Genomic DNA, 23,411 nt, shown 5'->3' with positions numbered 1-23,411 from the left:
ATACGCTCTTTTGCCAGGTTTCTCCGGCTCGATGTATTGCACCGTTCGCGAGACGCAACCGTGTCTATCGAAGCCTACGTGAAATTAGTAGCGGTCGTTCGGTTGGACTTTTCGCGAGACGTGTCGTTTCGTTTTCGTTTTTTTTTTTGTGCATTTCTAAGCCCTGACTAAAAGGACAAACAGAGATCATCGTTTAGAGTACAAATATAACGAAATTGAGCGACAGAGAGAGAAAGAGAAAGAGAAAGAGGGTGTACGTGTGCATGTATGAGTAAACCGTTAGAAAAAACAAGATGGACGTGGTAGGTCGGAGAGTGTAAGAGAGAAAGTCTTCATTGAAGTATAAAACGTGAACGAAAACGACAGAGACAGACAATACGAACGAAATAAAAGTAGAAAAAGACAGGAGGATACTAATACAAGAGGGCAATATTTATAAGGATAAGGTTGTAAGGCAATATTTTCTGCCTCAAATATATTAGGTTGTGCAATTAGTCCGTTCATGATTACTTTATTATAAACTTTTACCGCATAACGAGAGTAAGTAATAGCGAAAGATATCATTTATAATTGGATAAACCGAAGGTAGCCATATAAAAGAAATGGCCGTCGCTCATATTTAGAGAAGAAATTGGGACAACAATTATTGCGGCTCGGTGGGAATGTTTTGATTCAACCATTGTATTCGCCACACCTTGTCTCATCTTTTACTTATTTTGTACATTGAACGATTCTCTAGCGAAATTACTCAAAAGGAGGTAGAAGGTCGTAGAACAAAATGGCGCGCATGTCACTGATTAACTAAGTCTTGTACAAAGTTGGCAGTATTTAATATTCATAGAAACGCGAACGGACTTATTACACGGCCCAATTATTTGTAAGTAACTGTGCAAACAGAATAAAAAAATAAGTTTGTAAGAGTAAAGGGAGAGATAGTGGAAGTTTTGAAAGAGTGCGCAGACATAGCGGGAAGCAATGGCCGACGATATGGATGGTGAAAAAACGACCATGAGGCGACGTTACGACGCTACATCGTTGTACATACATATATGCGTGTATGTGTGTGTGTTTGTGTGTACCGCGAAGATATCCGTAAGAACAGCGCGTTTTTATAACTGGCAGTGTAAGGCATACAGAGTGCTTAAGACTAGAATATAGTGCAGTAAATAGGCCTCTTAAAGCCTTTCAAACTAAGTCCTATATATGTTAACGGACCTACGAAAAAATGTGTCCGCGTTAACGCAACGACGAATTATTTACGAGCTCCCGTGACTCGAGCGCGCGCGAAAGAGATCTTTCGTCGCTCTCCCCTGTGGATGACCGATTTTTTTTTTTTTTTATCATTTCTCTTTTTCGCTTTCGTTTATATGCTGTCTTTTTTTCGTTTTTTTTTTCTTTTTTATTCGCTATTCCAATACGTCGCGAGACACGAACGAATTTCTGAAAGCCACGCGTCTCGATCAACTCCGGCTACTGACTTCATAGAGACTTGGTTAAACACGCGTCGCGTTTTAAGCGCTGTCCAAGTACTTCGAAACTCAAACCAAAGGTAAGCATTCGATCGTCCAAATAGCTTGAAATAATTCAATCTGGTCGAAACGTTTGAACAGCTTTATTGCATTTCGCGTTACCACAAATACGAATATATAAATTTACCATACTTGTCCGACGAACATCCCTTTGTACGATACAAGTTTATACAGAACGGTAGAACGACTACGTATAATAAGTGAAAAATTTATACATTGATTATAAGAGTTATACTTATGTATGAAAATCCTCTTATTCTAAACTCAAAGAAACTTAAATACTTAACAAGCGAGCAAACTGTCCAAACATTAAATTGATGTATCGTTTTAAGATTTTCTTTAAGAAGTTTCTTTTTAAACTTCTAGAGTAACGATTATTTTTAACTCCGTCCGTGCAAACTTTATTATTAAAGTGTAATATTATAATTAAGTAAGAATGCATAATCAAGTTTGCTTGGACAATTAACTTTGCATCGATTTGGTTTGACTATATTTTCAAGCTACTTGAACACCTCTATCGCACTGTCTCTCCGGCTGTTAATCGGAAGGAATATTCTTACACTTAAAAAAAAAAGAAGAAAAAACATGTACAACTTAAGGTAACTTTGTTCGAAGGGTAACAACCTATCGAGACGTTCCCTTCTGTTTCTCTAGCGACGCACGTCGTACATGATTTGGATCCATGTGCGTGTTCGTGTGTGTGTGTGTGTGTGTAAATCTCTAACGCATCACGCGATCGAACAGCATTGGACAGCGGAGATGTTTCGATTCATAGACTCGACTGACCGACCGATGGTTTTAAAACACGTGTGCTTCGTTCCCGTTTGAAATCGACAGGTCCTGAGAATAATTACAGTATAGCCACGCGACAAAATGAAACGAAAACGTGATCCTTTATCCTTTCATCCCGGGTTCGGGTGTATCGAGAGAAAAAAGAAGAGAGAGAGAGAAAAAAAAAAGAACGATATTCAAAAAAGGTATCTCGTCGAAAGAATTTCGTCTTCTCGTTTTGGATAGGTCGTAGCTATATATTTATTACTAAAAGTACATGCGAGTTTTCGTACCGTGGCGTGAATTATGTCTTTACTATCAGGATCTTTGTATCGATTTAAGCGTAATTAATGGCAATGTCGTGGGCGTCCGTTATTTTTTTTCCCTTCGTTTCGCTTATTCGTCGTGCCACTTTCCTCGTGTTCTCGATTCGTTAAACGTAATCATCTCCGGTTCACGGTTCCCCTCGAATCACGCGACGTGGCGGCAAGATTATATTACACGGCGCTCGGAATTCTCGACGCCCGTTCCGTATTCCCTTTCCCATCGAACCCTTTTCCTTTACACGCGAAGTAAGGCTAAAAAACAATGCGCATTCGTATTTTTTTTTATCGTTTTTTTGTTAAACTTTGTTTTCGGTAAGGCACCCCCAGGGCTGAGTATATTCACGGAAGTATTTAGCGATACATACTAGTGACTAGATCATCCTTAAGTCACGCGAGAAAGACGGAAAGGGGGAGCGAAAATAAGGGGAAGCGAGAGAAGGAAAAAGAGTGTCGCGAGTATTGTGCGAGGTAACGAGAAAGACAGAAGATTCGGGATGGTTTTCATTTTTTTTTTCAACAAGCGGAAGGGAGGGGGGAGGACGATATTACAGACGGGATGACGAAGAAAGCGGATGAACGATGAACGGTGACTCCCGTGAATCGTACGATGAACGGATGAAACTGACCGACGGCGAGGGGCGAGGGTGGGAGAGGAAGGGGAGAGGGGGGTAGTGTGACGAAAAAACAAGGAGAAGAAGCGAGAAACGAACAGCATCAAGGGGGAGAATGGACGAAAAATCCGAATCCCAGGGGGAATGAACGCGACTCGAACGCGCGTCCCGCGTCGCGCCGATTTAGTTCTTCCGGCTGGGTGGGGGAGGGGGGTCAGGGTGAGGGGCGGGGGCTTCCGTCCGATTTCCCTCTATACTCTTGCTTTCTCCTCCTCGGCTAAAAACGTTTCTATGGCGGTGCAACTTTGAAACGAAAGGTATCACACACGAAGGATGGGGGTAGGTGGGGGGGATCGAAGGATGGCGGGAAAGTATCGAACGACGCCAAAGAATGATGGACGATAGTCGATGGGATGGAAAAGAAAGGGAAAGACAGACCACAGAGAGAGAGAGAAGAGAGTGAGAAAGGGAAACAAGGCGAGACAAGAAGAAACTTAAGTAACAACTAAATAGAGGGAAGGCAGTGGTGCGTTACTTTGGTATCTTATAATTGGTGTTTCGCACGGATCGACTGAGGTCCGCGACGTTGTCTCGTGGGCAGAAGGTCATCGTCATTATATTTTTTTTTATGGTATTTTTTTTTTTTTTGGGTTTTTTCTCTTATATATATTTTAATTCCCGGGTGTTTTTTTTTGTTGTTTTTTTTTTTTTTTGTTGTTTTCTATTCGTTCTTTTCTGCGGGTCACGTCGTCCCTCCTCGAGTAAACACGTCGCACGATGACCCGGTTAAATCGTCATCGTCGTCGCCGCCTGAATAAATCGATCGTCGTGCTCGAATGACGAGGACCTAAAACTCGCGTCACCGATCGTTCGCTTGACTAGGTCAGGAATGGATCCCCTTCCACCTCGTTCCGGAGGATCGAAAGCACGGCTCCTCGAAACGGTCAACGCGGTTTTCGAACGCGCTGGCCACGAGAGAACAAGGACGAGGAGATTATTAATTGCATCGTCATAGGTGGATCGAAAGTAACACACAGCGATGACCGTCGTGGCTGCTGGACGACTCTCGTTTTAGCGGTTTTCTGTCCCCATTCTAAACGGCGGTCTCGGTGTGACTGTGACTCGAGAGCCTCTCGACGTCTATCTCGGGTATGGTCAGCTCGTCTGGGTTGTTGTCGGCGTATTCGATGCTGCTCGTCTGCGAGAGCCGCTTGTTTAAGGACGACTGCTTTCTCAGTACCTCCGCCAAGGTAGTGCTGCTGTGCTCGCTCGTGTAGCGCGCGTCTAGGCCCTGCCGAAATGCGTTCACTACGCGGATCTGCAAACGGAAACATTTCTGTCAGTGGCGTGGCAGACCTTGGGCGTTTTGTCTCGTTCCAACACACGGTGGGAAAATTACACCGTCAAAGATCCATTTAGGGAGACGCGAGGTTGATCTTCCATCCCCTCTACAACTCGCCCCCACATCGAAATTGATTTTTCACATCAAATAAAACTTCGAGACAGCTGTTACATGCGGTACCAATTGGGATACCAAATGGTACCAAGCTAGGATAAGCCTAACTTGGCCTTCACAGGGGCAAAGCTACATTTTTGTCTTTGGTACAATATTTCTGTGTACCAGCCTTAGACCAACTCCTTCGCGAGAGAGTTGTGATTCTTTTTAAATCAATAATAACTTTTCGCGAATACCGTTGTTAATTATTCGAATCGATTGGCCTTAACACGTTCGCTACCACCAGCGATGGTATTTGGAACACTTCGAATCTAATCCTGAATATTCCAGTTTTCGATAAGTTTAATAATAAGATTATATTGACGTAGAATATTAAAGAATATCTGAAAAATTGAGGTATTTCTATTATTCTTAGTTTTGTTGAACACGTTCCATGCCACGTGTACCATTAATGGCACACGCAGACATATTTATTTAATGCGCTGAAAACATCATGGACTGACCGACAAGTCGGGCAAAAACAACTTGGCACGGAACGTGTTAATTAAATAAATTTAGCGTCGAGTATAATTATTAAGAAATTCGTAAGAATTGTAAGACTTTCAAGACCTCTAGGCTTCGATTCGAATTCGAAGTAATTCGATTTTTCCGCCATTTTATAGACTCGAAGCAACTTAAATCTTCTTCACTAATGTTCACAATTATCACTGTAAATATTTAAGGAAGTATTCCCATTTGGGGGGTATCTATTTCTGGCGATTTTTAAAATAAAGAATTATTGTGTAATTATAGAGCAAAGATTTTAAAATCTTTCTCACGTGTTCAGTCATTTTTCAATTTCCATGCAATAATCTTTATTATTACTCAAGTTATTGCATGTTTCCTATAGAGTATTGTTTTGAATGGCTGCTATGGTATCTAAAAAATGGCGCGAAGAGTCTTCTTCAAATTTGTCAGATATTTATTATTATGTGGATGTTCCTTTAACGTGTGAACCAAAATGATGTTAATATTAATAATAGTCTTTTTTATTTATCACCCGAAGAAGTAAACAATTCTATAACTTTTTACTTTATACAGCCGCCATTTTGTCAGCAATTTAAAATACCATACTGCAGGAAACATGCATTTATTTAAATAATAATAAGAATAATAGCATGAAAATTTATCCGTGTTATGCAACGTTTCAACATTATTCATCTATAATTATAATAAATATTTTATACCAAAATTCGCTCTAAAGACGCTTCTAAATTATCAGGTAATTACCACGTAATAACAATGCAATTACAGTGGGATTCCATATAATTGTATCGTCACAAATGTAATCGGATTACATTTTGCCCAACTCTTGCAATTTTAGTTATACAAAATTGTAACACAGCAAATCTATTCTGCAACAGAATTTACTTATTTTCCAAATAATCAGAGTTACTAAAACATACACTATAACTCTCGTTACATTTATATGTACTAAAAAGATTCTCCCATAAACAAATAAACACAAAAATCGGCGAGTAGCGAACGTGTTAATATCTAAACGGAAGTTCGAATCCTCTCCTGCGCGCCAATATTCGCCGCCATTTTGAACGAACAGAACATCGACGAATAGAATCCCGTTTCTTCTTGTATATTCTGAAGGGGATACGACGATCAACCTCTGCAAACAGATTAAGGAACAATCATGTAGATATATAATTATGTGTATGCATAAAGAGACAGAAAGCAGCGGCCACACGAAATTACTAGAAAAACTAGCGGGGCTTCGTTGCCCTGCACAGCAAGGCAATAGTTAAACACAGAATTTAAAGAAACGACGTCGATGGCGATCGAAATTGACGCCCGCGGCTGAACGATTCGATTTTTCCAACTTTCTTGAACATTCAATATTTCTTTCTGGACACGCTCGTGCTTCGACAGGACAGCCAATTTCACGGTCCATCGACGTCACCGCCTCAAATAATGCTTGCAATGTCACGCAACACCACATGCACCCGTTGATCGCCGGAAACTTCACGCGCGATTTCGTCCCCGTATCCGGTTTCCGCGGCAACACGGAAACCCGTCCACACGGGGCGAAATCGCCAACTGTCGCGGACGCGATCATCGAACTCGATGCAGCAAGCGGATATGCGAGGCTTTGCCGAGAAGCTTCTCACATTCCTCGAGATTGCTTCAAGCGCAGTTTCAAATCTGTCCACGCTGGATACCCCAATGGAATCTCTATTGGTTCTTCTTCGAACAAAAAGAAAAAAAAAAAAAAGGAAGAAAAGAAAAAACAAATAAGTAAATACTCTGAGCCACTTACACGATCAAACAAGCCAGCAAGTAAATACCTTTTGCAATGAGTTCGTCGCCGCTGTTGTTAAAGGTACAGGCGATAGCTACATCGGGAACAAAATTATTTGGTCGTTCGAGGCCACGTTTCGCAATCATGGCGACTCTTTTTGGCCAACGTAGAGAAACGGTTTTGAAAATAACTGTTTCAAACCAGGATCTCTTAACTGTTACGATAGAGGCTTTAATCCTCGAAACAGAAATGATACGATAACTGTTATGAGTGGAAATGATTTTTGCTTAGTATCTCACAAAATTTTTTTCATCTTGCTCCACTTGAATAACTCAAAGATTTGGATGCCCCCTTGTGGTATCCAAGTTCTGAAGAAATATAATATAAATAAGTGTTTCTTGATTAAATAGAATTTTTTTTAATGCCTCAGTAATAATAAAAATTGCCCAAGAAACACTGTTCCAGCCTCTTATTATATTGGTTTTCTATTGATTCCATATCAGTTTTATTTTAATTTCATTATAATTCTGTAGCACTTCTAATCCACTAAAATCTAGGATTTTCAATTTTCAGGCTTACAGCAACAATATGTATACTAATTTCATTGACAATGCATTAGGTATACATTAGAGTGGCCCTTAGATATAGGGATTCAAATTTCTTTTCCCAAATTCAACTTTTTGCAAATCTAGTCTTTTTAAAAAATTCATTTTTTTAAGCTTTTGTAAATTTACTGTGCATAGTATTTCAAATTTAACTGTATGTAAGATGTACACGAATTACTTGTTTAATAGCAATTGCCAATTAACACTGTATATGAACTTCTTAATTATGTTTGAATATAGTATGAAAACTATGTACATTTACTCTCCTTTGTGACGCCTAATAAAACCAATATGGAAACCGATATTTCTATGAATTTAGATTCTTCATAACAGTTATAGAAAATAAACAATGCTTCAGATTTAAGCGGCCATATTTAAGGGCACGTCCCCAAATAAATCTCTAACAAAGGGAATGTCAGTATTGATACTCGCCAATTTTAATGAAATTTAGCAGCTTATACGTAGGTCCACATGTTTAACAATTGTGATCAGAATTATACAATAGATGCAGATGATCAGTCAAGTAGATTCTAATATCTGTCATTTATTTCATCATTACTAAATTTGTCTAATTCTCTTCCCACAAGTATCAAGTAACATATCTGCCAGTTATTTTTTCCATCTGCAATCAACTTTCATCGATAAAATATTGTTCAATTTCGACAATTCAAATATTTCATTTAAAGTTAGAAACATCTAAAGTAAACAATCTTCAGTTTCTTGTTCTATACACTTATCCACTTCAATATCTTTTTAAATAATTTTCCTATTCATTCTTATGGTAAATAATGGTGGATTCGTACATATTTTTAATCTGAAAAACGATGTCTCCATCCATACTTTTAGGTTTCTATAATTAAAATCGGCGAGGATCAATAGCGAGATGTCCCGTGTAAGTAAGGGCTGACCTCTGTGACCTCGAACGGCCATTTTAATTTTATCCTGGCAACGGGTATCGTCCACGTGAAAACAGGATGAAGAAAAATCCCCAGCGCATATACACTTGCATCGGACGGCGTAGCTGTAATACAGCGTGACAGATTGCAGAGACTGCGAACTGGCATGCAAATGGCGAATCGCGTACTCGACGAACATTGCTATCAATCAGCCAAGATTTAACCCCGACGGAAAAAGGACTCCCAAATCCAAAAAAACACCTGCGAGAGAGTACGCTTTTCCGTTTCTCGCCACGTATGCGTATTTTTCACATTTACAGTGTATACATATATACATATATATATATATTATATGTGTACATATATACATATATATATATGTCTCTCTTTTTGCTTCCTTCCTTTCTTGCATTTTCATGGAGGTGGCAGGAAAATGTGTCGCGTCGATTCAGGTTTTTTTTTCTTTTTTTTTTTCGATTTCGATTGGTTTTGACAGAAAACATAGAGGGAATACTTACACGATGCGTCGGTGGAGAGGTCCCCTAACCAGGCTGACAGTCAGACTCTTTAACCTGGCCGAATATCCGATTTAGCGTATTCGCTAAATTGGCGTCACTCTGGTACTTAAAACATGCACGCCTACGTCGCGCAATGCGCTCTGCTGATCAATTAAACACTCCCGTAACGGGGCAAAACGTGTCGTCCCTTCGCTCGGGGCTCGTTTTTTTCTTTTCGTTCGTTCTTTTCTCTTTCGAGCAGCTCACAAGTTCGACGCGCGTCCGGCGATTTCTGACACGACGAACGATACGCTTCCGATCGCGATCAGTCCCGGGAAACTGGATGTTTCGGCTTCCACTTTTTTTACGGTAATGTTCGTGCAAAAACCAGTAAAAAATGTGTAACAAAATTTTTTTTGCAGGACCTTCCTTTATCGAGAAACGTAGCTTTGAAAATCGGTGGGATGCGGCGCAAGGTGACCGATTGCAACGTTACACCATTTTTGTCAATTTCTTTTACTAATAATGAATTTTAGCATGGATTGTGATTTATCAAAATGGTTTCTAAGGACAATTTAATTAAAGTGATTGTCACGTTACAATATACGGACTTGTGACTGGAAACTACAGTTACACTCGTGCGCCACAGTCTACAGATTTTCAAAGTTGTTTTTCTCGATAACGAGGAGTCTTAGAAACAAATTTTATTCTACATTTTCGACTTATATTTGCATGAAGAATTAATCACTTCTGAGTTGTACCACGATTACTGGGACACTTTGTACACTTTTTTAACGAATTTATACCTAGATTAACTACTAGAAGACATAGCTTTATCCGTTAGGCGTTTTATATTATTTTGTACGGTTTAATTTTATAAATCGTATAATAGTCAATGCCAATAAGTCTTGACTGTATTTTATTCGTTATCTAATTGAATTATAGTTATTGAAAACCCACAAATAGTCAAAATTTTTATTCAGATGGAAATTTCGAACAAAGAATTAGTTCTCTACTATAATGGAATATTTTACAACGAGTAAATAAAAATTAAACTGTTCCACAAATGCCACGAATTGTTACGAGTTGGTTTCATTTGTTATCTATTCAAATAATATTTGTCGATGAACCTGAGATAGCCAAAATTCTTATCGAAATAAACTGTTCGTAACTTAACGAAATATTCTCTGTTCGTTGAACGAAAATTAAAGTCTGATTTACATAATGGAATATTTCAAGATGAGCAAATAAAAATTGAACTCGTTCGTGAAAGGCACGAATAGATTACTATGAGTTTGTTTTAATCGTTATCATTTCTATTTGTTCATTTTAAATCGTTCTGGAAGGAAGTCGTATCGATCGTCCGACAAAAATCAGCCACAATAGACGTTAAGAGAACAAAGAGAGAAAGAGAGAGAGAAAGAAAAAGGCGAATAGTGGCGAAGTAGAGAAAAGAAGGGTCGGTTTGTAGCGCGTAATAATCCGTCACGATTGCAGCCCTGTTCGAGCATGAATTCGTGTACTGTTGAAGATCGTTATTATAATGTTCCATTAGAATCCCGCGTGAAATTTGGACCCGATTTTCGTTGGAAAACCAATTAACCAATGACTTTGTATATAGTTGTCCGAGGACTGGTAAAAGCTTTCTATTTTTCATTAAAAGAACGTTAACGGTTTCAAAGTTAACAGAAAACTAGTCTCTCGAGTTAACCGTTTTGAGTTTCTTGTCCATTCAAATAAGTAAAATGCCTGACTTCTTCGAAGAATTTATGAGTCTATCGCCCCTGCGTCGATAAAAACTGCGAAGCATCTTCCTTGGAAACGTTAATTCGATCAAAAATACTGTTTATGGGGCCACGAAACTCGTGACGGGCCAAATGATAAGCTTGAACATTTTTCCATCGAAATAAGTACGTTATTTTATTTAGGATGAATGTCAAAGTGCAAGTTCACTGAATTTTATTAAAAAATGTTGATTTCTGTAAAAGTTATGGTCTAACAGCCAAGTTATCTGAGGCCAAAAGGTTATACAACAATCCAGATTAGTATAGCTATCGTTAGGGGTACAGATTTTTGTTGATTTTTATTTTTAGTAGAAAAAGAAAAAATATTAGAAGTTTTGTCGATTGCAAAATTTCTTTATTTTCCGGTTTCAGAAGATTTGGTCTTTGTGATCATAATTTCCAGATAGAACACATAAACATTTCTGAAAACAGTAGTTTTAGGATAAATAAATCCTATTACTTTCAGGATTCATTCTACCATAAAATGCTGATAATTCTATTAAAAAAAAAACAAATTTTTGTATCACCTTTAGACCACCTGAAGAAATCTATTTTCACATAAAATTCTGTATCCCTTGAAAACGTTTAATTTTTGTTTTAAATATTATTTTATGCGGTAAGTAGATTTCTAGTAATTCAAAGTCGACGAGTGGAATATTTTATAAAATTGCCTTATCTTTTAGCCCGTCACCCTACCGTAGCCCTTTGACACTAGATTTTCGGAGCCTGTCAACCCACAATTAAAATTACAGAAATTGTAAATATTACTTTTTAGCAATTCATGTCGAATTTGATTAATGTAACGATACGAATACATACTATAACTGAAAAAAATCATTGTAACGTGCTTGTTAATACGACTGATCTCAATAGAAATATGTATAAAAACAATGTCCGTAAATCTAGCGTTAACCCATTTGCATTATTGGCGTATATACAGTGTATTTCGTTTAACTGAAAATGTCGTAAAATTATGTATAAAAGTTGGTATGGAGGGGGATATTGTATGATCTAAATGATTTTTTTTTTGCTAGCTGAAGTAGCCAGGGATATTTCAAAGTCACGAATACACATTTTTATTCACTTTGAAATATCCTCAGCTGTTCCACCATTAAAAAAATCTTTTACATCGAAAAACAATCTCCCCCTTGCAACAAATCACCGAAACATTAACTTTGTGATCGTTTCACACAGATCGTTTGATTTAATAAATAAAAAAATTACTGATAAAGATTCATCTTTCGTTTTGTCGTACGATGCAAATGAGTTAAGAAATTAGCTCGATGTTACATCTTGTACACCTGTTTCGTTTCGAAAAACAAACATATTTATCGTGAGAACGGGTCATGTGGTCCGAGGGTTTTCTATAAATACGACTAGCGTCGTTCGAAACTGCAATTAAACAATTTTTACGCGTAAGTAGGTGTTCGTGAGTCCGTTAACACGATTTATTAAAAAAAAGTACGTGACAAGTACTAGATGTGGCAAATATCGTGATGCATGAAACAATAGTAACGTGCCCGTGGACACGACGTGGATCGTGTGTTTGTGTGTGTGTGCGTATATACGACCAGGAAAAACGAAAACGTAAATTAAATTCGAAAAACGTCCAGCACACGGTCACAGAAATTCGTGTCAACTTGCAAATAAATACTCGGCGATTTATTCAATTGTAAGAGAAAAAAATATTAGAGAATTGTACAAGATAGCGTAAATATAAATATAAATATAAATATAAATATCTACATTTATTTACACACGTAAAAAAATGTTTAGGTAACATTATCGAGAAACGAGTAGTTAACGAGATATTTTTATTACCACAATATTTTTTTATGTAATTGTGGCTCTCATAACTTTTTTGTTATTTATAATATAACGATAGATCAGTGTGTCGTCCAAGACAATAATTTTCTGCTTCGAGAAGTCGAAAAGTTTGCGCAAATAAATTACAATTATCTGCGTTATTTTTATATTCCCCAAAACTTGGCACGAATTTCAGCGACAATAAGTTAAAACGTCCATTGGCATGATCAATCCTGTCGTGGAGTATACGTTCGAAATAGTTTTTTTATGAAATTATTGTTTACGTCTCGCGGGGCTATAGTGTTCGAATAAAAGTGGAAGCGACGAGAAATGTACGCGAACCACGTCGTATCGTAAATGCAATCAAAGGTATCGTCGCTACTTGCTTGCATGTAAGCATAATTAGCCGAAGGACCAGCAACTCCGTTCAGTAAAAAATGGTTGCCCTTCAATCGAACAACGACCAAACGCTACTGATACAGGAGACTTGTTGGCAGAAACGCCTCGTGAAAGAGGAAGTGATCCCTCCGAGCGAAAAATAAAGAAAAAGTTTCGTTTCAACTACGCCTCTGCCCTTTCCCAACGACTCTAGCGACTAGGCACACTAATTCCCGCTCTCGAGTGACCGAAATCGAGACAGAACTTAATTTTTTTCATACATTATGTATTACACGTTCACGAAAGTATTATTAACAACCTGGCGAGGTTTTCTCGATGAAAACGAGCCCAAACACGATGACATTTGGACTACTTTGAATTATATATTGGTCGAGTCGTTTTTTAAAAACTGCCAACTATAGAAAATTAAAAGTAATCGGAATATGGCCGAGTTTGGACTCATTTTCATCGGGAGAACCTCACGAATTCAAGTATTTATATTTTCTATAAATACAATAATTTGTTTTTTGTTGTTCTGTTATTTAAATATATGCATTTTGTTTATTTGAATAGTGAGAGAATCAATTGAAACAGAAATGAAAGTAGTATAGAACGAATAATTATTAATGAGTTATGACAATTATGTGCCACAAATAGTAGTTCAAGTATGAAAGAACGAAACTCAAGTTTTTACTGTATTGTTCAATTTGAACGAGTTATCTGTGTAGCAGTGATCTTTAAGAATAGAAACAATTGATCTATTTGTCAATTTAAGTTAGTATATTATACCCTTTCTTTCTTGTGTACTGTTACTCACTGGAGAACTACTTTTGTACAAATAAGAAAAGGGTAAATATACTAGAGATTGAAACGTTGTTTGTTTCCATTGATGCTCTCATTACCCAAAATAAAAACGAAGCATACACTTTCAAATGACTGAGAAATATAGAAATTTTAATTTTCATTAGTTACTGAAATTCGATTATCATGAAAGAGTAATAAGATAGGGATTCGTTGCGTAACTCGAAAACGGGAACTACTGGTACCTCGTTTCGATGGAAAACAGTTGACGACGAACGTTTAATTCGAAATTACAAAATGTCTATGATGTTTATTAATATTTTTATAGCTTCGTTTGCCATCGAAACGAGGCGTATCGGTTAATTCTATCGCCGACTATCATTCAGCACTGCTTATATCGTCGTTCCCAAAGAGACAGCGAGAGAGATAGGGTAAACTGTGAGTACGAAGTAACAGAGCGCAAGTGCAACGTGCTGCTGAAAGAGTCGCGAGGAGATCCTCGTTTTAACTATCGATTAAGCAATTGGTGCATTTTCGATGCCGGTGATCTTCGAGCGAGTCGTTCTTTAACGCATCAGAAGCCTTTCCATTCTCTATCTAACCCTCCATGTTCTATACTCGACTAGTCTTGAAGTAAAATCAATTCATTTACAAACGGAAGATCACTGACAAGAAGCAAACCTCAACTGTATCACTTCGATTCTAACGATCTTTTATATCACAGAATGCTAAAATACATATTTCTAATAATATGTTTGAAATATCAGCCATAGATACTCGACAATTTTAAAGACACAATTAAAAAAAAATGTTATGCATGGAATTCTGATTTATTGATAATAAACCATCAGGTGTGTAACATATTTTGTTTTAATTAAATTTTGAAAACTATCCAGTACATGCACCAAATATTCCACATTTATCACTAGAGATATGAATTCTATCATCCTAGAAAAAATCGTTGAAAACGAAAGGGTATATTTGGGGTTCTCCACTTGCGAGTATTTTAGTATAGTAGTTTTACATACTAAGTTTCACTAAAAGAATTTCTATACCAACAACATTTTATCTATCAATAAGTTACGAAATATATAGAATGCCATTGCAATACTTTATTTACAGACTCTATAGTTATTCAAATTTGTACAGTACTACTTTGTTTCGTGTAGTCTGCCTCTAATTATAGGGTCTGTAAAAGAACCTGTATACCAATAACATTTTATTTATTATTAAGTTATAAAATACATAGAATACTATTACTATTTACTTGCAGACTCTACAGTCACTTAAATTTCTTACATAATCCAGACTGTAGAGTTTGTTAGTGATTTTGGAGTGGCATTCTAGGTATTATATAATTCAATAATAAATGTATTTTAATGCTACTTTAAATGCCATTAACATATAAATTTGTCTATTGAGTCTTTGGTTACCCAAACTTGGTACGTGATCTAAACTGTAGAGTTTCTAAGTAAATTTATTAACTAATGGCATTTCGTGTACTTTATAATTTAGTAATAAATATATTTAACAACATCAAACGTCAGCAGTAAATTTACCTACTGATCCAGTAATTACTCGAACTTGGTACCTCACCCAAAGTTATTTTAATGCCTCCCCTCTAGCATAGTCAATGAAGTTCTAAGAATAGTTTAATAGAAACAGATACTTCAAATGAATGCAATATAATTTTCTGATTGTCCCCAAAATATTGAAAGTTGTTGGGCCAGGGTGATATAAAATATCGTGTGCAAACTCGTGTATAAAACATTCTCAGTCTCAAAGTCGGTGCTCCCTTACAGCGTTTATTTCGAATAGCTTTCAATCATTATTTTCTGCCCCAAGTATAACGGTGTAATAATAATTATTACATGCAATAATCGACTTATTCAGACATGGTATATAATCTGTTAAAAAGATATAAAAATCTTATTTAATGAAATATAGGAACTGCCTTTAAGACAAGAATCACCGAACAACCCTTATCAAAGAATACTCCACTAATTTACAATGAAATTCTCTTTTTAGGAAATCTGTTCCTAAATACCATTTTTTAAATTTACTTGTAGGATGAGCACCGGGAACAAGTCAATTGTTATTTAATATTAACTAATTTCGGTGCCTAAAATTATGCTTATTTTCACTCTACGAGGGTAATTTCGACACGGTTGTAAATTTTGATTTGTAGATCGTCTTTGGATTATTTTTTAATGGAGCAAAAAAGATCGACTCGCATCGAACGGTCAACGGTCGTCCGGGACTGCGTCTCGCGTCCACGAAGAGAAACGAAGAACAATAAACAACCGAACAGAGAAGCGGATAAACAAAAGCCAGCGAGCGCGCGCGTGTACAAGTGTCTCCGTGTGTCTGTGTCGTGTGAGTTCTGTTGTGTGTGTGGTGGGGTGTACGTACGAGGAGAGATAATCTCGAGTTCACATAGAGACACAGAGGACACGGAGAACGCGGTGCACGTTAATTAGGCGAACCAGCGAGAAAAGGAGCGTGGGAGGATCGTATAAGTATAACTGCAATTGAGCAAGGAGTAAAAAAAAAATAAAAACAAATTCTCTCTAGCCTTTTCATTGTCTACTTTGCACTCTGGATTAATAGACCACTGCCTTTAACGCTCTGTTACGGATTTGCGATGGAATAACCTGATAACACTTGCCACGATAATTAAATAGTTTTTACAAGCTGTGATTATTTACAATTATAATTACACCGCAACTGGACGGGAATTACCGTGTAATTACATGGTGACAAGCGTACATACGTGGATTAACTAAAATAAAGACGAAATGGAAGCTACCTTTTTCAAGTTGTTTGTATTTGAAATAATTGATTGTTTCACGTTGTTTGATATTTTATTTAAAATGTGTCGAAGCCTGGGTATCACTGAAGATTATGCGTTGAAACGTTATTATTAATTGCGTTAATATTATTAACCCTTTGTGGTAATTTTATTAATAAATAAAAGGAAGAATCTTTTCATAAAAGATGAAATATTAATTTCGTTGGTACACGTGTACCAAATGAATTGAAACAAAGTTTATGCATTGAATAATGTGATTTTTAAATACACGTTAATTTTCTGTGTTTCCTTAATATTCGTTCTCCAAAATGGCCGCCCACGGAGGGCTAAGAAGATGAAAATGATTATGTTTCATATAAAAATATTTAAAAAATTGTGTACTGAATATTTTCGTGGGGAGAGAAGAATAAGAGGCGCGGGGAGAATTTTTTAAAGGGTTTCCTACATGCCTCGAAACATTTTCACCGAAATTTCATCGACACCAATTTTGGCCAAATTACTTCCATCCGCAACAATTTTGGTACAATGTATTCTTAAATAATTTCATTGATATAAGAATGTTACAAACATAATTAGAACTTTGTTGAATATTTTTATTTGTTATTCGTTTATCTCTTGATGTAATAGACTGAAACGTGTAATTAAAAAAATCAAGAATGAAAAATACAGGGTATTTGGTCACCCCTGGGGAAAACTTTAATGGGAGATTCTAGAGGCCAAAATAAGACGAAAATCAAGAATACTAATTTGTTGACTGAGGCTTCGTTAAAAAGTTATTAACGTTTAAAGTTCCGCCTGTACTGAATTTTTTTCTAGAAACTGGGTAGCATTTCGGGGGTAGGTCTATTCACCAAAAATTATTGTAATTGACCCCCGGAATCGAAAATAATTTTTACAGAACGATCTGAAATTTTTTAATTTTGTCGAAAAATTTCAAACCCCGAATTTTTTTCTCGAAAGTGGGTAGGATTTCGAGGGTATGTTTAATGACCAAAAGTGATTGTAATTAACCCCTGTAACCGAAAATAATTTTTCTAGAATGATTTGAAATTTTTCTTTTCGTCGAAAAATTTAAGCGTCGACTTTCTTTAAAAATTTGTTTTTCATTTTTAATAAATTTGTTTGACGCTCTACAAAAAAGTTGTCTAATACTTTTTTGTAGGTACCCATGAGCTCTGCTTCATAAAAAAATTTCAATGAGATACCTTTACTATTGTAGGAGATATGGTCGTTTGAAAATTGGACCATTCTTATGGGTTTTTTTTTTCACTTTACGGGGTTAAGGAGCAAATTTTTGAATATCTTTGTAATTCCTACATATACTTCACCAAAATACGCGGTGTTTGCCGTTTGAAACATTAAAATCCTCCAATCCGTTCAGAAGTTATAACGTTTTAAACATACGCATGAAATTTCAGTGAAACATATCAATATATGGTCAGACATCACATTTTCGGTAAAGAATTTTTTTCTCGAAAGTGCGTAGGAATTCGGGGTATGTCTATTCACAAAAAATGCTTGTAATTGGTCGCTGTAACTAAATATAATTTCTTTAGTATGATTTGAAATTTTTTAATTTCGTCTAAAAATTTCAGTACCTACTCGAATTCTTTTTTCAAAAATGGGTAGGATTTCGGGGGTATATGTATTCACCAGAAATGATTGTAATTGAGTCCCGCGACCAAAGAATTTTTTTCAGAATGATTTGAAATTTTTTAATAACTTTTTAATGAAGCCTCAGTCAAGAAATTGATATTCTTGATTTTCGTCTTATTTTGGCCTCTAGGATCTCCCATTAAAATTTTCCCCAGGTGTGGTCGAACACCCTGTATATTACAGAGTGACTCATTTAAATTTTGCAACAAAAATGAAACTGTTTGAGGTGTATAATAAATCTCTAAATAGATGTCAGCTAAATGTTTCTCGTTTCCAGTACTGTAAATCGAATAAAATGTTAAAATATGGTACAAGAAATATGCTCCTATTTATAAAAATGAACTGTTTTCGAAATTTCTTTTCTATCATGCAATTTTTTTCGTGAACTTCTCGCGCCAGATGGCTGCCAATGGATGAAAAATCGTGGTTCACGCTAGAGATAATACTTATACATCTATTGTTATTATACGATTGAAAATAAAATGGAGAAATCGACGAAACCGAATATCGTAGGCTGAAATTGTTGTCGATGAAATCCAGAATAGGTGTTCAGTCCAATAGGTGGGACACTTAATAGTCTTCCTACCACACCCAGTTGAACTCCAAGCAAAAAAAAGGGTTAAATTAGAAAATAAATCTGAAGATGAACCGTAATGCAGAATACGGAGAAGAAAGGCCGAGGCGAGGGAGAATGAAAAGGCTAGAGTCGAGCAGAATACAGTAGGCCTACGTAGAAAGGCGGAGAGAAAATGTTCAGAGAAGATGGAAGCGTATCGAAGCATAATAGAGGGCAGATAACAGCGGCGAACAGACGGTATCACACAGAGAGCGAGTAGTAAAAAAGTGGGTCTTAACAGTGAAACGTAATAGAAACAGGTAGAATAAAGAGATAGAGAGAGAGAGAGAGAGAGAGGCAGCAGACAGAAACTTTGTACGTGTGGGTGTATGTGTGTGTGTTGTGCACGTGTAGGTGTGTGTGTACTTGGTGTACATAGAATAAAAGACAGACAGACAGTACAGAATAAAAGATAAGAGTTAGCGAAAGTGAGAAAGATAGAGCAGAGAGGAGCGCTTACAGCTTGGTCTGTCGAACTCTTGCTGTAGGGTACTGGTATCAAACGTTCCTGCAACTCGCCACCTATTACCTTCAAGAGCAAAGGATAATATCATGGTTATAACAGGATGCAACGAGTAATACGCACTTAGCAGTACACCGCTTCTCGAAAATCACTTCTTTCTTTTTTTTTTCAAACAAAAGATTTTCTTTAATGTTCCGTAAACGTTCGGCCCGGCTCGAACGACACCGCTCCGCCTTAGGCACCTTTTAACTCGCCATTTTCTACGTAATTTCACGTTGCTCGTGTAACACGATCGAACGGTGAAATCACGAGAGGATCATTTCAAAGAAAAATGTTTGACACGCGTTATGTTAAGGGAAAGAATCTTTTCATCGTGGCCAAGGTAAAAAGTGCCTGAACGTCGGTAACCACCGACAGACGTGACTGTACTACGAAGACAGTACCCTGCTGACATGTATTCAGTGTTAGTTATCGTGATCTGAATGCGTACGCCTGCGTAATTCGGTCGCATGAAGTGAAAATATGGACAAAACGAAATCAAAAAAGGTAAACAGAGATCGGAAATAAGCGGAAAACCGAGGACAGCTCGTAACATGCAACGCAAGGTAATATAACAATCGTCGGGATTCCACCTCTCGCGTGGATTGTGCTATTAAATTTCCAGCCACGTGAGACACTCGTTTCGAAACGACCACCACTGCGTTCGACAACGCGGGAACCATTGGTTCGATGTTTGTTCTTCCATCTACATCGATGGCTTTGTGTGTTCCTTCGATGGATAAAGATCCTTCGATCGTTCGCTGTTTACCCGCCAATCACCGATGCTCGTAATGTCAGATGTAATCGCGGAGATCGAGGCGAATTAAAAAGCAAAAACTATGCGCACAAGTCAGCTTTCGAATAGGACGCGTTCTCAAATATTTCGAGCCGGAAATAACGAGGAAAGAACACGAAGTAACGTGACTTCAATTTCAACGTTTGCAGAGCCATTGGTGAGTCGTTTTAGACAATCTTTGTGTCAAGGATATTAAAAAACAACTCGTGTTAGACGTAAATATTGTGCAACCGATTCTTAAAAAGAGACTAGTGAAAGATAGTACTTTAGTGTATTATACTGCAAAGCTTAGTCACGGAGAAATGAATAAATAAGCCTTTCTTGTAATTGTTAAAAGAGGAAGATTCGGGTCTAAGAAGACCCACAGCTCTCAATTGTTAATGTGTTCTTGAAGAGCGATAGTGAAGCGATCCCTTTACGATGCATTAGTTACTGGAAAAAAGTTCATACGGTTTTCCATTAGAGTTGACGTCAAAGCGATTTTCTACTGCTATTTATAAACAACAGTGCAACAATATTGATGTCAATGGGAAGTTTAGACTGTTTAGCTTCTCAGTTGATTTTCCATTTAAAGAAGCAATTTGAAATGATACAAGCAAACATGTAACTATAATAGTAAATATAAGTACAAAAAATATTAAATTCCTTAACTTGTTAAAAACTGTCTCCAGAGGAGAATACCCCTTTAATTATTCATATTTTAAAAACTATTCTAATATTTTATATTATATCAAAAGGGATCACTTTACTATCGTTCTTCGAAAGTATATAAAAGTCGAACAATTTATGTTGTTCCCTTGTAAGACAGTGGTGTCAAATCCGCGGATCCACAAGATTTAAATTTCCATTACACGTGTAATTAAAAATACCGAACTTTGATCCGTGTATTTTTATTAAAGATCACGAGATACGCACGAAATGTATTAAAAAATACACATCGTGACGATTTATATTTGAACGATATTGGTAAAATAATTTCCGCCAAAGGATGCACAGTTTCTATTAAAAAATATCAATTTTCTCGATTCCTCCAGTTTCTAAATAAATCGTAACGTTTGATACTAATACCTGCAATCAATGTATTTCTTCATGTATCGTTTGTTAATTTTTGTAAACATATTGCAGTGTCATTAAAACGTTTACAGTAAATATTGATACTATAAAACAACAAATATAGTTCATCGTTGAATATTTATATTTGATTTTAAAAAATGAATATTCCTGACAACGTGTTAACGAAACTAAACGTAAAATTTAAATAATATTCGATGAGCCATGCTCGTGTGTGAGTTTGACACCACTGCACTACGATGTAACAATGATTCACGAGACAACTGATCAACTTACGTATAACAATAATTTTATTACGTGGTGTGATAGAATAGTTTGCGAATCGTGTCACGAGATAGTGAAACACTGATCAAAGCGTACAGAAGGTAGTAGAATATTTCCGTAATTAAGCGTCCAACGATAAGTAGAGCATTCCGTGTGTGAACGTCCACGGTTAAGTGGAACGTTTCACGAGAGTCAGCCCCCGCGACAGTAGAATACCGCGTGTATGGTCAGACGGCGCACCGACCGACACGAGTGGTAAGTATCGATAATAAGTCAGCCCCAGTGACAGTGGAACAACCGCGCGAATGGTCAGACGGCGCGCCGCGAGTAGTAAGTATCGAAAATAAGTCAGACGCCGCTCAGTAGCACGGCCAACGCCAGTCAGACAAAATCTAGTAGTAAGTCCCAACGATTGGTCGGCCACACGGTATTCCACCGATCAAAGTTGAGCAAATTCTATTCGCGAATAACAAATATTTAAATTCATTCTTAAGCAAACTTCTGTTTATGCAAATTCACTCGTACTTTAATAATAAACAGATTCTTTATATCGCGATATTCAGACAAGCGAAATTGCGAGAAGTGTATAGAATTATGACTGTTTGGGACCGTAATTTAAAAACATATATTAGTTTCAAGAATCGACGGGAATAGAAATAAAAATTAATTTCTAAGGTATTGATGTAAATCTGAAATTTTAGTTCCTCGGTCGAGAATAAAATTTGCCCAAACCGATTACGTCTGTCACGATACAAAGTGCAAAAGCTCCACGACCGTGTGCGATCCACTTTACTCATCTACAATTAATTCGTACCCGATCGAATGAGGGGAGGTGTATCGTGAAATAAATCGATTTACGAGCGAGAGCGGCGAGTTACTAAACACACGGGGCTATTAGTCGTAAGAGTAAAAATTTTAGGAAATATGCGAGAGCGTGAACAACAAAAATAAAGAGTATAAATCGAAAGAAAGCTACGTGCCGGTGTTTAGTCGGAAACAGTGCCCCCGAAGAGCTTTCCGGAACGCGTGCAGTTTCGATCGTTCGCTTGGCACAAATTATCCCCTCGACTTAAACTATTCCAAATTGTACATTGAAAATATTCTTCCGTAAATGTAATTAATTGTCCATTTACACTGGCCAAGCGAACGGTCCAAAAACGCATCGATCAAACGTAAGTTTGTTTCTCCTGTTAAGCTAATAACTTATTTTTGCCTCTCTGGAAAGAGCAAGGCTTTCGTCGATCAGAAAATAGTTTGATATACGGTGGTCCACAAAAGTCCCCTTATGGAAGAATAAAATTTGCTGAACTTACATTTATTGGTACTTTAATAGTCTTTTTTTAGAGTTTATTATATGTAATTAAAGCAGGATTCTCATTCTTCGAAATGGAAGAGGTGTGAAACGAATTATTTTTGTTTAAGTAAATTGAGGAATATTATACTGAAAATCAACATTCAAATGTCTTGATTCAATAAAGAATTCTGGTGAGAAATTGTCGTTGATTTATTTAAAAGGAAAAAATCTTTCATGGAAGTTATACTGTTGGGAAAGCTTGTGTGATGAAATATCTTGTAAAAAGGTACAAAGATGAATTCTTGTGCCTTTTTATACGGCTAGTAAAATGTGGACAACTTAAAAAGCTTGGAACGAGTGACAAGTAAAAGCTAATCCGCTTACTAATGCAACACTAATCCTCTACAGTCGCTAGAGAATAAAAAGAATATGCTGAAATCGATGTGCATGCAGAAATTGTACGTAGGACGATGCATCGAAAAAATTGTCATACACATACAGACGCAAATACAAAAAGCAAATACAATGTTTTTGAATCCGATCTAACATTAAGAAAATTGTTTGGAGCACATCGTAATAATAAGATTTTGCATTAAATAATAAACAATTAAAATAATCAGTACAAGAAAAATTGTTTTCTGTAGTTTAAA

The 23,411-nt window shown here is 36.8% G+C and overlaps 1 protein-coding gene across 6 annotated transcripts in view; it reads right to left on the bottom strand.

Moving 5' to 3' along the window:
- Positions 1-1,376: 1,376 nt before the first annotated feature.
- Positions 1,377-23,411, bottom strand: part of LOC122401035 (plasma membrane calcium-transporting ATPase 3) — a 137,628-nt gene continuing 115,593 nt past the window's right edge. For 2 of the 6 annotated variants that reach the window (XM_043402916.1, XM_043402918.1), the window contains one exon: positions 1,377-4,555. In XM_043402916.1, the coding sequence (XP_043258851.1) occupies positions 4,331-4,555 (225 nt within the window). In that variant the 3' untranslated portion in view covers positions 1,377-4,330. Of the gene's footprint in view, positions 6,354-19,294; positions 19,364-23,411 lie in introns of all 6 variants that reach the window. The other 4 variants (XM_043402917.1, XR_006259415.1, XR_006259416.1 and 1 more) reach the window with 4 other exon arrangements.

This window comes from Colletes gigas, unplaced genomic scaffold, assembly GCF_013123115.1.
Source record: "Colletes gigas isolate AHSC1104 unplaced genomic scaffold, ASM1312311v1 Colletes_gigas_Sc00021, whole genome shotgun sequence".
Classification (NCBI taxonomy): Eukaryota; Metazoa; Arthropoda; class Insecta; order Hymenoptera; family Colletidae; genus Colletes; species Colletes gigas.
This window is presented reverse-complemented; position numbering and strand designations above follow the sequence as displayed.